Source organism: Amphibalanus amphitrite, unplaced genomic scaffold (assembly GCF_019059575.1).
Source record: "Amphibalanus amphitrite isolate SeventyFive unplaced genomic scaffold, NRLGWU_Aamphi_draft 001084F_arrow, whole genome shotgun sequence".
Classification (NCBI taxonomy): domain Eukaryota; kingdom Metazoa; phylum Arthropoda; class Thecostraca; order Balanomorpha; family Balanidae; genus Amphibalanus; species Amphibalanus amphitrite.
In genome coordinates, this window is record NW_024882578.1 from 94,180 (window position 1) to 111,792 (window position 17,613).

At 51.6% G+C, this 17,613-nt stretch overlaps 1 protein-coding gene across 4 annotated transcripts in view; it reads right to left on the minus strand.

The window, feature by feature from the left end:
* Window positions 1–17,613, minus strand: part of LOC122369915 (homeobox protein extradenticle-like) — a 70,831-nt gene that overhangs the window by 19,122 nt on the left and 34,096 nt on the right. For all 4 annotated transcript variants that reach the window (XM_043345065.1, XM_043345066.1, XM_043345064.1 and 1 more), the window contains exon 3: window positions 4,326–4,576. In XM_043345065.1, the coding sequence (XP_043201000.1) occupies window positions 4,326–4,576 (251 nt within the window). The remainder of the gene's footprint in view (window positions 1–4,325; window positions 4,577–17,613) is intronic.

The window sequence follows — 17,613 nt, forward strand, 5'->3', positions numbered from 1 at the left end:
GGACCGTTCAACAATGCCGTGCCTGAGTCTGCAAACCTTCCAACTTTCTGTCGTGCCACAGGCTCGCCGTCGGTCTCATCAGGCTCTGAGGAGATTCAGAGGCATAAAGAATGACAGGATTATGAAGGCTTACGGTATCTTTTACCGTATCGGTTAATTTTGCGTCTGCACCAGGAATCCGAAGCGGCGAAAGGCAATCACTAGGCACCAGCACCTAAAGTGCCGACGAATGGACGGACGTACGGACGGACAGACAAATGGAAAGGAGGATGGACTGTAGGACGGACGGACGGACAGACAGACGGGGACGACCAGCACGAGCACCTTTCCCCGTCCGGCCGTAATGACCACTATGCTGGACAGGGCCATCATTTGGAAAATGTGTGCTAACTGCCGCCTGAGTGGCAGCCCACACCGCATGGGAAGTCAATAAAGACAGGTGGCAGGCGGCCGTCCCTTCACATGACGAGTTGAACACGGGACATCCGCTCCGGAGCACTAATGCCCCTACTTTGTTTCCATTTCAGAATGTGTTGATGACGGCCGATGGTGGAAGTGGTAATGGTAATTTCGGTTTCTGGGCGCGGCTAGCAATGGGGTTATATCGTTCTAATTGGTGCTTGACACCGATAGGGATGAAATGAACCACATGGGTACACATTTAGCTCAAACCTCCACCCGAGAGCCGGATCCAGCCATTGTAAACCACTCGAGATGTGCGACTTTTCTGGTAAAGCGCTCGGGAGCGGAGGACTCGAGTTGGAGCTCCGAGCAGCACGTGTCTGGCGCAGCGGCCACACTGCTGATGAAACTCATAAATCGCCTCCGGCCGGCGTATTTCAGTCGGTCGTGGCCACCACCGGCTGCGACCGTGTGTCCGAGCACGTCCAGAGCACGTCCCGGGCACGTCCCGAACACGGCCGGCCGGCGGGGACCGGGCCCGGGGGACGTTCCGGAGACCTGCTGAAGGCTGCGGCTCGCCGGCTGCTGTGCTGTGGCTGATAAGGTGTGTTAGTGCAGCTTCTTTTGCCACCGTTCTGGCTACCGCCCGCAGCTGGCTGCCGGTCGTGATGTGGCAGATATACACTCGCATTAATTATACGCTGTGGCCCTTATTCACCATTGTTGATGCTGTTGATAATAAGCAACATGTCATTACTGTTACAACTTACAGGCAATGCTGATTTAAATGCTGCACAGTTGTAGATACTTTGTTGTGCTTGTCATAAGCAGAGAAACATGTAGGTAGCGCACTAATAAGTGTAGCTAAATTGTTTAATGTTCTGTTTTCTTTTTGCCCTTAATTCCCTCATATACGTTTAACACAATGGCAGACAAAACTATATGCACATTCTCCACCAAAGATATGCCCGTCTTCCTAAAGGTAAATGTGGTGCCAAGAATATCCCCCACCTCTCCCGTATTTGCGTGATGTTCTCGCTCCAATGGTTGAGCCGCTAGCGACATAAGGGCCGGCAGAGAAGGCCAGGTGCCGGGTTCTCAGGGGCGGTAGCGGATCGAGACCGGCCCTGAGCTCCCCCCTACCCCCCTCGTCGGCGTCGACGGGTCGCCGACCGTCGGGTCCGGCGCCGCTCGAGCCACAATATCCTCGGCGACGATTAAAGCACATAAATTCCGCCAGCATGACAGCTGAGAAAATGGAAACTGAACTGTGAGACAAAGCCGCGCCGAAAGGATTATTGGCGGCCGAATAAAGGCGCCCGGATGATAAGGTGCGAAATGAGGCGGCGACGCTGCAGCGCAAATAGCAGACAATATAGGCCGTTCCAGCGCGGGTCTCAGGCCGTCTCTACCAAAAGGTACGAGGAACGCCAAACAGCGAACAATCAGCACAAAATTGTGTGATCATTTTACTGCTTCATTATTTCCGCACTGCATTACCTGACGCATTCTTGTTCCATTTATGTCCACATCACTTAATCATTTGACGCATTTTGCTGTAAGTGATAAGTGTTATAGTTGCCACTTCGGTACTGCGTCATGACGCACTGCCATCAGTGCGTCAAGCATTTAAGTGGCCGCCGGGATTAGCACGAGCCGCGATGGAATGATCTGCGTCAAGCCATCCCTGGTGTCTAATGTACTGTGAACATGCCGAGTTTCCGCTAATTGAGCGGACAACGCTGGCAGTCTGACATGATTTACGTGGACATGTTGATAAATTATTAACTGCGACAGACGGGGGCGAAAGTCGGCTTACAAAAACGACCTTCAATGGTCTTAGTGATATTGATGTTTTTCCAACATAAATCGCAAATCGTAAAATAATTGGTCAGAATGTCAGCGAAAGTTTCAGCTTGATTGGTAGCTTTTACAAAACTGAATGAGATCAAGAAAACAAATTAGCGAGTAACTCGCAAAGAATTGGAAAACAAACACCAGCAATCAGCCGTGATCAAGGATGATCAAGTTGCTCATTATCATCTCGGGTGACGTCACCGCACCAGGCGGCCGGTCTAATGGCTCGATGACGCCACGTGGGGTCCCGGCGGCAGCGGCGGTGGCGCGTCACCCTGACATCGGACGGCGGGTGCGGGTCGGCCCGCTTCACCTGACAAAACGGCTGTCTGTTTTCCGGCCGCCGCGGACCGATCATATCGGGCCTCGGATCACGGTAGCGAACTGAGGTCGAAAGACAGGCGTTACGTCAGGAGGCAGTCTAAGTGACCGTGAAAGAACCACAAGTGACAGGCGGTGTGTTGGTGTAGCGGATACAATGGGATGGGAGGGTGGAAGAGATATTACAGTGGCCCACGGTGCAGCATCACAAGTCCATAAACTCCCGGTGGCGTTATTCCCAGCAAGGGGCGATCGCGGGATATTAATTGATCCTCATTACCACCTGAACAGCTGAACAACCCGGATGACTTTTCAGATAACAGCAGCTCAGAAACTCAACGGGTTACAAAAGGTAGCCCATGCTTCTGGTAGTTGTCAGGGATAACGTTCACTTTAACTATAGCATGCATTTCCATATGTCCATCTGCTTGCAAAGGCCGATACAAAACCACTCTCGCAGCGTTCTTCGGCAGTCGGTGCCACCCCTGCGCCCTCGTTCCCATCGTTCTGCCATTTTCCGTTTAACCAGCACTTGGCACGAACCTTTTACAGTTGAGGGAGCCGTTTACCGAATCATCGCCACTTCCTTCCCGACTCGAAGGCAGGTTTTATGCACTTTCACCCCGAGCCGAGAGCACCCATACGCGGCCGAGATGGCCCATTTCGCGCCTGGCTCTTCTGCCCCAGAAGAGACAATGTCTCTCTCCTCACTGTCGTAAACGACTCGACGAGCCGGGACACGGTCCGACGGCCGCGACTCGGCGGCCAACTTTTACTATCGGTCTATTAATTCAAGAGCCTGTCGAGGCGCACTAGCAATCAATGCGCGGTCGGCAGAGCGCTGTAAGGGGTCGTTACAAGCCGGCAACGCGCTCGTTGCGGCAATGTATGGGAAAACTGCCGAGGAGGGACGGCCGTCGGCACGAGCACCGACTGAGAGCACGGCAAGTCGGCAGCGCGGGGCGTGACGCCAGCAACAGATGAGCTGCAACATTGACTCAATGCAAGAGCTTGCTGTAAATGAGAAAATAGCTAGCACAACAAGACGAGAAAGGACTGGCGGAAACATAACAGCCACCGCAGGCTGGCGACCGCATACAACAGCTGTATGAGCATACTGAAGTAGCAGCACAGGCCATCGTTTAGCGGCGCGCCATGTGCACCATGCACCGCCCAGTGCACGGACCGCCACCCAGCCGGACGTGCACGGGAGCCGGCCACACGGCGGCTGTGAACCGGCCGTAATCCAGAGTGATTAAGTAGCGCCGGCCGGTCCGCACGATGAGCTGATAATGATGCCGCGGCGTGATTTGTGCGCCGAGACACAGCCGGCGTGTGACGCGGCGAATTCGGCGGCGCTGGTCACTGGCCGCGCCACACTGCACCGATCCCAGTCATCGGCTATATTTAGCGGCCGCGTAATGGCGGAATAAATGGCGACACGCCCGCGGGCGATGGAGCGAGCTGGACCGCCGGTTAGCGCGCTGGTTGCATCGCCACGGCCGGCGCTCCTGCTAACCACTGTAGCAGAATTGACTGCAGATCACATGGTCATTACGTTGCAATTTGTGTCTTCAATCTGCTCGTCACGTACTGAACCCGGATCTCAGACATTCGTCATAGACTTTGTTTTTATTCCATTTTATTCCCGTCAGCTGCACTGCACCTTAAATGGCGGCAACTTTTCATCCTCTTTCAATCCTACCATCCCTCGACACACGCAGACGCCATTCAGCAGTGCTCACCTGTTCATATTTCTCCAGCTCCTGGTGGTAGATGGAGCGGATCTGGGCGAGCTTGGCGCGGTAGTCGGAGTGCTCGATGGTGCCCTCTGCGGAGGCGCCTCCTGCCGCGGCCGCCGCGCTGGCGTTGGCCGCCGCCTGCGCGCCTCCGGCCTTCTCGGGGCCGGCCACCCCCTCTGCGATGAGCATGTTGTCGAGTCGCATCAGCTGCGGGTCGGGCGGCTCCTCCTCCTGTGTGTTCCGCAGGTTTATCACTGAAAACACAGAGATGGGAACAGTCAGCGGACTGAGGAGCTGAGAGCTAATGGCGGAATGTGGTGGGCAGAACGTGGGGCCAGCAAGAGGCATTTATGATTTATTGCTTCTGCGTTGTGCGTATGCACTAAGCACTCATAAGCAGGCATATTTTCAAATGGTTTGAAGTACCAGTGTAACGTACGAACGAGAACGATTCATATTCATAGCGTAATTATCTCATGCCTCAGAGCGAAAGCCCCAGGGAGTACGGCAGTTAGTTGGATTGCGCACTATACATTCCAGTAACCGTTCGCAACGTGTAATGGGAGGCACACGCGCATTGAATGGGCCATTTGCTCCATCCGCTTATTCCAGTCCGTGTTCCGTGAAAACTACAACCCTTGACTATCATTTCAAACGGCGATTATCCTTTCATTAATGCGTCATTTCGCCGAGAAATATGAGATCGTCGAAAATTCGCGCAATTTCACCACGAACTAACTACGGCCCACAATTAATCCATCCACCGGCCGGCCGGCGTCGGTCGTCACCGCACGGTCGGCTCACGGCTAACGAGCACCGCGTCCGGTACAGAGTCGTTCCCCGAACGGCAGCCCCAGTTCCGGGACCGCGGACCGTGCTTCGTGACGTTGGACTCACGGATCAGACACCGTGGAAGCGCAGGTTCAGCCGTCGGTGCCGGAGAACGACCCCCGTGGGGCTTCGGTCCGCCACCGGCCGACCCTGACCGATGGCGGAGGTAGCTCGTGAGGTCAAGTAAGAGTTATGTGCATGGATCCGCCAGTGAGTGTGGGATGTTGGAGATACACTGGCAAACCCGGACCTGGAAAGGACATTTCCCCGGAAAGTGTCGCACCAGAAACCCGTGTTGCTGCCACGGCCGGCGCTGAGCCGCGTACTTTGCTCGCAACTTGCATGCATACAGGGTGAGCAATCCGCTCGCTACTGTGAGACTGGGCAGTGAAACTCACAAAGAGATTCAACAGTAATGCAACGCAGCGCGAGGTGCCAGCATTATGTGCGACCCCGGTGACTTCGGACCAAACTCCGGGTAGAGTAGTCACGATCAGATCTCGTTTGTTGCAGCTTACAAGCTTCGACTTCGACTTACAACTTCGAGATGTTTCGGAGGGCTTAACTCTTTGAGGTCTGTGCCATTGCTTTCATGTTTCGGCATCCCTCGGCTGCAACGTTAAATTGACAGCACTCGTGAGCAAGTACAAAACAAAACAACGCCAAGTTGAGCACTTCTGGAAGAGACCAACACGTGACGGACGCATGTTCAGCACCATGACATGAACGACACCCTTAACTTGCTCCCGAAGAACTTAGTTTCAGTCGATTCCGATCAGTCGCGGGACAGGACCCCTGGCTGGACGGCCAGTCGGGGAGTCCAGTTTGTCACCTGCCACTAAGGTGTGACGGAGTGCTACGTGACGATGGACGCGGACAATGGACGTGAGTGGTGGGTGAGGACACGGGTGGGACACCAGGACAGTGATGGACATGAACAGCGGACAGTGAGACAGGACCGACATGGACAAAGGACAGCGGACAGGAAACATAATAGGAGCTGACACGGAAATTAATACCGCCACGGACAGGAGGGTAGCGATTGATAATGACACGTATGTACCTATCAAACCAGACAGAAGGAATAACAACGATGACCCAACATGACACCGAAGTCACGATACATGGTATAGACCCTTCCCGACGAACTCGGCATTCACAACTGGAAACCCCAGACCATTGTCGCCAGTCCCACGTTGGCGCGCGAGCACATCCCGGCTACCGCACCTGCACGCGACACACGCAGACTCGACTGGCGTGTCATCCTGCGTGTCACAGCGCGGCGGGGCGGTGACACCGTCCAGTGTGTCGGTGCAGTGACCCACCGGCGCTCTCCAACTGTCCATTACTTGCCATAATGACGATGATTGAGAGCGGCCGCCGCTTCCGAGCCGCCGCGTCACCTAACGACGCTGTGAACACCCAGCCACCCGACTAGGCCGAGCAAAACTGATTGCATGGTATTGCCACGAGGTGGAACCGACGACGCCCAATTACCGGCGCCGGTAACGGCCACTAACGCGATCGGACGGCGCGCTGCGGCCGGCCTAATCGCCTCGCAGGCCCGCCGGCGCAGTGGCACACGAAGACGGCGTTGCAGGCACACGGTACGGCACGGGGTGGATATGGCACACAGTGCACGGCACGGGGTATTGGAGACAGTACGGACACAGTCTGGGGACGGCTAATGGAGCGGCTCTCTAGTTGGCAATCATCGTAAAACCCGAAATAACTGCTGTAAGCGTGCAGCTTTCGGTGAGGCCGCGCGGCCGGACCTGCCGATCTCGGTGGGTTGGTTGGCGGTTAGTTGGGAGACGCACCCCGGCTTACGGCCGGTCTGCCAGTGGCCTAAGGGTGTAGAAGGCACACTTCCGTGCCGCTGCCGGTGGGTGTAGAAGGCACACTCCTGCCGCTGTCGCCGGGTGCAGCATGGCGCCGAGCAGGCCGATCGCCGCCCTGGCAGCCCTCAGCGACGCAAGACGCTCTTGCTTAATGGCCAATAAATCACCGTCAACCGGCTCGGGCATTAGCGCGCCGACCACATAATCGTTCGGACGGGTCGGCGCGCCGGTCCGGCGGCGACCACGGTCACCGGGTCAGCGCGCCAGGTCACGACCGGTCACCGGGCGTCACGACGCCCTCCCACACGGCCGACCCGGCACCGGCACCGGCCGCCTGGAAACGCCGCACACGCAAATAGTCGGGAAACAGGCCGCCCAGCTTTGCGACTTGCACTGCCGTATGATTGCATAGTGGTGCATAATTGCATGCGATTTTGATCATAATGATACCACTTATAGGGTCTTTAAACGATCCAAGTGGTCGTTTAGAGACAACAGGTCATTCTGGTTCGCGCCGAGCGGTCATTACACAATGTGGCCCGTCTTGTCGGGCATGCTTTACGGTCGACTAGGATCAGTGATGTACCATGACATCGTGAATGTTTGACGCGGGCCAGCGGGCGCCGGTGCGGTCGGCTGTCTGGCCAGCCTGTAAGTAATGCTTGCAGCTCGGTAATGTATCACATGGTCCGTCCCAGTTACACTGGTGGCGTCTGGATGCATCAGCTCAGAACAGGCAGCAGCCGGGACGATGAGCCGGCTGATGAGCGGATCACCAGCCAGTAGCGGCGAAACACCTGGGGGGGGGGGGGGGGCACTGCCGACTTTTGGTCCCATTCTTTCCATGCAACGCCCATAGGGCTAATGTTAAAATGCCAAAATCAAAGGGGGGCACGGTGCCCCGGTGCCCTCCCCGTTCCGCCGCCTATGTCACCAGCAAGATGCAAAAGTCGGAAACGGACGGATGGGATAATGACTCGAGATATATTGGCGTGTGACTAAGCATGAATCAGCTTACCAAACTACGCGGTAGAATAGTTTAATAAGAATGACCGATGTCTATTTTCGTTTCAGATATTGTAACATCCGAGTACTATGAGGAGAATTTAACGAGTGAGCACACTGGAATGTGACGGCTGATTAGCCATCTCACATTAATGTCAGCGGGCCGGGCGCCGGTGATACGGCGGGCCGCGGGTATCGCTTGGCCGGCGGCTAGCCACGATCCCATTAATCCGACCGCTGCGGTCGTCATTTAGTCTCCGATTCAGCGATACGCGATCGGCCGATGGAGTTGGTCGTCGGGCAGTCCGGCGGGACCGCCTGTCCCGGGCCTGGCGGTCGTGAGACAAATACCGACCGCCACGGGCGGCCGATACGTCCTGTCAGCCCAGAGAGCCGCCAGGCGCCGACCTTTCTCGTCTGTCTGTCCCGACAGATTTGTGGTGTTGGGTCCCGGCGCGTGCTGGCCGCTCAATACCCGCTCTCAGACTTGCTCCCCGATGTCGTCTCCTTGAGCCTCTCCTCTACCTTCCTCCTCGCTCTGCCTCCGGCTCTGTTTTCGGCTCCTGCTCTCCCCCACCCACCCCTTCCCACCCCGCCCAGCTGGTTCCGGCTCACGCAACTCTCCGGCCTCCTCATCCCTCGCCGGTGCCGAGCTAACTTCCCGGCCGGCCGGGCGGCGGGGACGGCTAAATTACAAACTTATCTGGGTCCGGCCGGGTGCGCCGGCCCGCCGTAAAGTGACACCACTTGCGCCGAGTTTGCACATATCTTACATACGCGGCGGCGGCCCGGCCAAACAGAGCACGACGGATGGCCGGCGGCCGTGTACATTAGCAGCCGTATCAGCGCCGCGCCGCGCCAGGCAGCTCCTCCCTGCCCTCCCTCAGCGGAGCCTGGATCTACTGTGTAGTCTACCGAGCGACTTGCCCCCATGCAGCAGGGCCAGCAGGGGCACGACTAGAGCGGATGGACCAGAACAGTTGGCACTCAGCGCCGATCAGTGATCAATGATTAACGGTAAATGGTCAGCATTCAGCGGTCAGCGGCTCACCTCAGCTGGTGAGTAACTCGTGTGGGCGGTCAGCGGTTAGTGATCAGTGATCGGCACTCAGTCAGAAACTCTTAGCTCAGTGGGTGAGTAACTCGTGTGGGCGGTCATGCAGCGGTTGGCTCCGGGTGGCCGTCGCTCGCCATCCAACTGACAGCTGAGGCATTCCACGATAGATCATACCAGGCCCGTCACCCTCATCTCTCAGATTTTAATGAAAATCGGTCCTAGGGGTAATCATAGGCCCCAAAGGCGCCTGGCAAAATATCAGACTTCTCAGATCAAAACTTTTTGAGTTATATTGCATTACATTTTTTTAACTTCGGTATGTAACGGTGAGTTTGATGGACTATAACTCAAGAACGGATTAAGCAACCAACAAAAAGTAAACAACACTAAGCTTACGATGAATCAAAAATTAATATTACCATTTAAAAATTCCAAAGAAAAAATTTCATTGTTGAGCAAAAACCTTAATCTTTTTTCATTTGCCTCTAATGACTTTTGGGACCAAAATTTTTCACATTTTTATTTTTTCAAAATAATCTTCATGTCATTGCAAATCGACATGCAAAAAATTAGAAAGGTGTTCTTTCTATAAGTTCCTTATTTTCCCGCAAACAAAATGGGTTTCGGAGGGGTTGATACGACCCCAGCACGCCGTTTCGCTTCTAGTAGAGCTAGAGCCTCGCGGAAAAAACCAGCGTGTGTGCCGTTACAAGTCGCAGCGATTGGTACCCGATTTTAAGGTCTCAGGTTAACCGGTAGCGTTTGAGGTCAGGTCACGTGACTGAAGTTACGGGTTCGGTTTTTAGTAAATAACTTCGCAAAAAATGGCCGCAGAGCCGTGATTTTGGCATCATTGTGTTCGCCTAGCTCAGGTGCATCGAATGGTATACTTTTTGCTAGGGTGAGGTCAACTTAAGTAGTTGACCTCGGGTCAAGGTCAGGTCAGAGCCCCTCAGGTCACGAAGCTGGGCAAAGGGTATCATATGGCATATCATTCGATTCGGAAGGTCTTCCTGAGTCCATTGGTGGCTTTCCCGACTCTCTAGCTCGATTTGATCGGGAGTTATTGACGAAAAACTCGTGCGACCCTAGTGACGTCATAAATGACGTCACGCAAGGTTAACAATGCAGAAGTAAAGCATTGGACTTTGCAAGGAGTGCATGAAATCACGATAACTTGTACGTGGGATAGTTTTAGATCATTCTCGGCGCCAAAATAACAGTTTTTATATTTCCCCATTGATTTATAACAGTGATGTCACGTGACCGACCTGACATCATGTAACCTTGAAAAATTCCCAGATATACAAGTTGTGAGACCTCTGGAGGACACCATGTATGCGTCCTGTAACTTTCATCTTGGACAGCTATGGCCATTGGCGTCCAAAACAATGTCAGAACCAAACAGCCTTTTTCACCCTCGCACTTATAGGAAAGAGGGTTGAATGAACCCTCTTTTCACTTTTTTCAGATGACTCAGACTTGAATTGAAATTTCAGTAACCCGTGATGTCACTAGGCAGCTTTACCACGCCATTTGTAAGCTCACCTCCCGAAATCACTATTCGAAACCGTTATCGTAACGTAAAATAAATACATTTATAGAAAGAACACCTTCCTAATTTTTTGCATGCTTCTTAAGTTCTTAATAATGAACCAAATATTTTTTTAAAGAAATAAAAATTCAAAAAATTTGGTCCCAAAGTCCAAAAAATACAAATGAAAGAAAACTCGATATGTAATATATCAAAAAAAGCGTATTTTTCGAAATTTCAAAAATACATATTAATCTCTGTTTCATTGCAAGTTCAATGTTATATAACATTTGGCATTTGAATAATCCGTCTCAGAGTTACAGCCCGCCAAACTTAGCGCTGCAAAGCAAGATCCAAAAAATGTTATACACCATAGCTCAAAAAATACTTATCTGATAAGCCTGAAATTGTTACAGGTGGATTCAGAGCCCCTGATTACCCCTGAGACCAATTCTCGTCAAATTCCGAGAGATGAGGGTGTCAAATTGGAAAAAAGTGGTACGATCTATCGTGGAATGCCCCAGCTGGCCGCGGCAGACGGACAAATCGGTCCGACTGGACAGCGGCGGGCGAACGGACGGACATTCCATTTCCATCCGCACCGCTCCACCCCGCACGGACCGCAGCGCCGTGATGACCTCAGAGCGGCCCCGAGGGGCGCCGCTGGACCGCAGTGCGTGCGGCGGCTGCTGTGTGTGTTGGAGGCGATCCAAATACGCCGCAGAGCTGAGCCAGTTAATACACCAGCCGGCAGCTGGTGAAACGTCACTCTGACGCCGAGTTATGCGGCGGATTGGTCACGGTTTTGGTTTGAGCTGTTGGAAGTGAGAGTAAGCCCACGAAAGTAGTGACGCAGGGCTGAGTGCCCGAATGGGACCTCCCTGACGCCACGATCACTCGCAATTGCACCTGACATCGCCGTCTGGGCGGACACGCTGTAGACAGAGTGAGCCAGGGAACCGACACACCCAGGCCGTCACTCACAAACGAGTGTCAACCGTCGCAAAAAGAGTGCCTATTCTCGACCTTGAGTATCCGGATCATCACTAGAGAGTGCACCATTCAAAGCAGTCACTCAGTCTGAGCAACTCTTTGAGTGCCGCACTCTGCTGTGGGTGCGCTCACTCGCTAAGCTCCTCTACCTGTGAGCCTCCCAGCACGACCTGGTCCAACCCTGCCCATCAGGGTCACTCCACCGTAGCCGGACTCACCGACTGCGGCGTGCAGCGCCGCCGCTCAAATCTGCGCGTCAAATAACTCAGCCGTTATGGACATTGATTATATTTAAAAACCGGCCGCCGAGCAGCGTCTGGCCGGCGCCGCGCCGCCGCCAAATAAAACCCTAATTGTTGCTCGCGTCCAGGATAGCGCTGAGGTCTGATGATGGCCGGAGGATGATGATGGCCGAATCATCGTCAGTGAACCGGACAGGTGGCTGATAGGGAACAAACAGTGAAAACACATCTGGTCCGTGAGCCGATCGAGTTCACTGCACCACTACTCGAGCTAGCTCCGCTCTCCAGTTCGTATCCGGGCGGAGGGGCGGGTCGGTCCTGGGTTCACACCGGCCCGTGTGTTATGTGGGGTGGGCGTGTCCCCACGTCGTGCCGTGCACTGATCACTGTGCATCACGGCCCCCGGCCAGCGACCATAAATTGCTGTCGTAACGACCGCTGGAAGGAACCGCCCCAATCCGGGACACTCAGCGGCGCCCAGTGGAAGGCACGCCGTAGCTCCGGCGGGTATACGAGCGGCAGTGCGTAAGGTAGAGAATGCGCGAGGAGTGTCTATCGCACTTCACTCGGCATCCGTTATTTCAACTAAATAGATGAACAATTGTCGGTAAACTATGTAAAGCTGGCTCACATGTTCGAAGCTTGTTGGTCATTGGTATGGTGCTAAAATGCAAGCTAATATCAACTTTCGACACTTACCGTGAGTTTGTCTTATCAATTCGTTTTCAGGAACGTCATACGCCGAGCAACAAAACAACTCGCCGTAATAACTTTTTTATATAGACCAACAAGCATGAAACTACACAAAACTAATTCCAAACGTCAGGGCACGAGACAAACAAATGTTTCAAATGCAAAGAGGCATCAACAAGGCCCTAAAATGTCATGGCATCCAAATAGCCTGTGAGTTACACATAGCTCGTAAAAGTAATTGCATAGTTAGCATGCTAGTCTGACATGTTTAACACTGTACTCTAGCACGAAATGCTCTTTTTCTTCTGGGAAAGGCAACTTTGCCACTGGGAAAAGGCAATGAAACAAGAGTCAGCAAAGGAAGGTAACGACTAAATTCAGTGCGCTGATTTGTTTATTTGTGTATTGAAAAAAGCATCCAGGGGCATGGGCACCCCATAACGGATGCAGTCACAAACATAAAACTTATACAAATGCAAACATAGATAAAAACAAGACTATAAACATACACTATACAGGAATAAACTATGATTCAAGCGCTGATTATGGCTCTGACTCAGCCTGAGACCTATCTAACGGTAACGCACAGTTTTACAACATCCCTTTATGCACCTATGACATAGTTATTTTGCAGCTGACACAAGTCTCTAATATCCGCTCGTCTCAGGATAATACAGCAATTATAGGGATGGATTTCCGATACTCATAATCGATTTTGGTCTGTGAACGCATGCAATGGCGCAGTGTACACAAATTAATCAGAATGTACGTCGTAAATCAGCGAAATGTAGCGCTCAGAGCTGGCGTAATGACCGCCCTAATTTACATTAATTGATATGATAGGGCTTGCATGCCACGTAATAGCATCGATCGACATTTTCCTCGTTTCACATAACTTGCACGCGTCAGGGACTTCCGAAAACAGGAGTCTACGTTCCGTAGGGTAGGCGCGCCAACCTTTTACGAATACCTTGCTGAAGACGTTTCGGGATTACGGTCGCCGTAGGGGATCGAATCGGCCTAACAGATCTCGGCACTTCAATGGTCATAACCAAATTTGCAGAGTGAGTTGAGTGCCACCATGCTGGCTTACGTTCAAACGTCATGTTTCGAAATGTTCAAGGCCAAATGGCAATGAAACGGCGTCCAGCGAAGGGCGAAGCCGAGGCTGTAATTACGTATGTATATTACATCCTCCATAATAAACCACCAGGCACAGCCAGCCTCATCAAAGAATTAGAGAGCACCGTGAAGTTGACCGATCACTGGTGAATAATTTTCGTGAGAAGGTTGAGAGTTATTTAGACACAACTCCGGCTCAAATTAAATAAAACATATCAAAAGTCATCACAAAACTCACATCCCCACCCCACAACTCCGGACTCATTAATAGTAAATAATTGCCATCCATGCTTGTGTCATCATCCAACCCGGCGTCTCCGTCCACCGGCATTCCAGGTATACTCTCCCCGCCACCGCTACTCCCTCCGTCTGCGTCACCCAGGCGTGGTGTCTCCGCGGTAACGTATCTCCCGCGTCTCGTCCCGTCCCGGCTCGTCCGAACTCGGCGGCCCCGGACAGCCTGTCCGAGATGTCCGTTTTTGCCGAGACGGCCGTCTGAACGCAGCCCATTCTGCCGCCAATCACGTCGCCTTTTTCGGCACCGACTATTAAACGGAAACCCAGTGGACACAATTAATTCCGGACATAATCCGCCGACACTGGTGGCGATATATGGACGGTGTGTGGGATGTCACGGATTTAAAACTTGACCGGGGAGATCCGTGCCGTACAAACAAGGCGTATATACGAACGGACGGACGGACGGACGGTCTTTGCACGACCCGCGACTCGGGCTCAGACAGGAGTCACCAAGCCTGCGTCCGTCTTCCAGTTTTCAGTCAGGGAAGACTAGACAGGTGGGACAGGACGTGAGACATGGTGCGGGTAAAAACGGCAGGACACACACCGAAGACATGGGAATCCGGTGGTGTTGTGAAAAAGGGCACGCGTCACGCGGGTCGGTCGGGCTCTCGGGGACGGGCGGGACTGGGAGAGATGGCCAGATTAGTCAGGAATGTGGCTGGCCGCCGTCGGCCAGCCACTCGGTACCAGTGACCGATGGCCGAGCCGTGTATAGAGACAGGATTAGACATGGGCTTCTGATACGGCTAGCTCCCGAACATGGCAGGGAGCAAAAACCGCCAGAAGTGCCATCAAATAAACACAAGCTAATCTAAATTGAAACGGAACAAGAAAAGACAAATGGCGAAGCATCAGCCCCACTCCTGCACGGATGCTCGTGTCGAGCGGCTCATAAGCCCGTCTGCTGCTGCGGCGCGGGCCGATGCATCTCGAGCCGTTTGGCCCGGGGCCGGTGGTGTTGCAGACCAGCCTCTGTGGGCCGGACCGAGCGCCGTGAGACAGTTCAGATTTATCGCCGGACAGCTCCGTCATTACACCAGCCTTTCATTACGGCCATTCATATTCAAATGCCGTCGCGCACACCTCTTTGTGCGCCGCGCTATAATGCAGCGGGCCGCGGCGGCGGCGGCGGCGGCAGGGGGCACCGCGCCGCGCCGCGCGACAGCTTTATGCCTCGTAAATGAAGAGCCGATGCCGTTGGACACGTTCGCTCACGGTCACGCGGCTAATGATTGAAGCACTTCTCGGCAGCCGAACCGCGGGAAGCCCCATAAACAGCGGCCGGCTCCGAGCGCAGAGAGCAGAAATAATGAGCGCTTCGCCAGTACTGAGGCGAGCAGAGATATCAGGAAAGCAGCCACGCGGTTCACAAGAACACCCCGCGCTCGCAGACAGAGAATCACATCCAGGGAATCGGTGTAATCATACACGGCTGCACTGCATTTCGTAGAAAACAATGTAATGCACAAAGAATCCTCGGCAGTGTTACGTGTAATGACTGCGGTTAAATTATGGTGCATGCACTGATGGCGCTCGAAACGCTGAGCCCACATAATTTGCCGGAGTGGCGCTAAACAAATGAAAAGCGTCCTATTCAACTCGGAAATAATGGGGATAATGGCTGTCGTTTCAACAAGAATGAGACCCATGAACGAGCTGGTTCAGTGAGAAGCAATTTCAGAGTTTGCATCATCCGCTATGAAGAGATACATGCAGTTATTGCATGTAATCATTTCAAGAGTTCCAGTGGCCAGTGAATGATCATCAAAATAGCGACAGAAAGAAAGAAAGAAAAATAATCACGCTGTGGCGAGGCAATAAAGCTCCCAAATAATCAATAACGATTATACCAAGCTCAGTCTAAATAAAATTAATACCTACGTACAACTGCATAATCAACTGTGCCATTTTTCGACTGTAAGTTCTGTAGAGACTCCTTCATGACAACTCTTGTAAAATTGACAGGCAATGCCTAACATGCAGTGATAATTGGCAATGTAACTACCGAATTGACTAAAGGTGGTGCTTATGAAATGCTATTCGCCTTCTTTCAGTTTATTTTCTCGAAGTCATGCTATTACTAAGTTTTGAAGTAGGTATCGCCAGATGCTTCCTATGCTCAGCTTCTGTAGCTAAAAGCAACCAAGCTGTTCCATGCACAAAACCACATTACTTGCATCGCAAGTAACAAGAGAAGACTTTGAAGTACTGAGTGGAGAAAAGGAAAGCATCAGGATCATGGAAGGCAGTTTTGCAGACACTGTTCCATTTCCTCCACACAAACAGGGTTGTATACGACTCAATCAATAGCAATCAATTCAATCACGACAAATTTGGGAAACCAATCAAATCAATCAAGTCAGTGCAGTTTTCGGGAATTGATTCAATCGACTCAAACGCGACAATGAAAGGAATCAATCAACTCAATCAAACGACTCAAACCAAGATATACATTAGGTTTTTTGCCCCACCAACTTGGAAAAGTGTCCATAGCAGTCTGGTGTACCTACCTACCTACCTACCTACCTACAGAAGAAACATAAAAATATTGTCATTTAAAATTATAAATTGCCATGCCATTCAAAGTTTCTATGTAATAAGGAAGGATACATAGTGATGGACAGGTGGATCATGATATTGAGGTTCAATGGGTAGAATTGGAGCAGAAGTTTCATTTAATGGGTGCAAAATAACCCAGTAGTAGACTTCAACAAACGCCCCTTAACCCAAATCACCACCTTTCACCTAAAAGTTGTCAATTTAATTTTGGCCATATTCCAGCTAAGTCATCAGGCCATCTACCCCATGTAAAGCCCCTGTCTGTCTCTTATCATTATGTGAGTTATGCGGAGCTCTTCTGAATTGAACCCTGGGCCTGAACATAATGAACCTAGCTAGATTTCATGCCACACTGACACCATATGAAAGTGTTGAAAATGTGCTACAAATTTGACAACTTCATTAGGTATGCTTTATGAAGACAGCAGGAAAGCAGGTAGGTACCTACTTACCTGCCTAGATGTGTCACTGGCTACCAACAGTACCAACGAAGGTAGATAGGTTATGTGTGAAGAATTCAAAACATTTTATTGCAATGCAATTTGAAACTGTTAGGACTGGGGGATAGGGATGAGCATTAAAAATATATTTAAAAGGAAATGGAAAGGACAGGGACTCTGGAACCACAGGATAAGTTAAAGACAAAGGAAGTAGGTGCAAATTAAAACGCGAAAACGGCACGGTGCGACTGCGAAAAAACAAAGAAAACGTTGGACAAAACGTTTTGCCGATAAGTATGCTAAGTTTTTATAAATCCTTATTCTACGTCTTTTGATTTTTTGGTAAGATGACGTCATTGATTATCATGTAGTATGGTAGGTCATCATAAAATAAATCGGTTGTACAACACCAATTTCGTTTTAATTATTATTTCATTTGAAATAAAACCACTTAATAATATTCGGTAAAATATTTTAAGGAAAATGAAATATATTAAATATGTTATGCTTAGGCTCTCAGGAAAAAAGGATCAACAAACGTTCTGCTGCAAATTAAACAATGCAGCAAATTAGCTATTAATTTACGTAAACGTAAATTAATACGGACCCTCCCACCGACGAGACGAAAACGACGCTTTTGTTTCAGTTATTTTTGTAGGGGTTTCAGATAT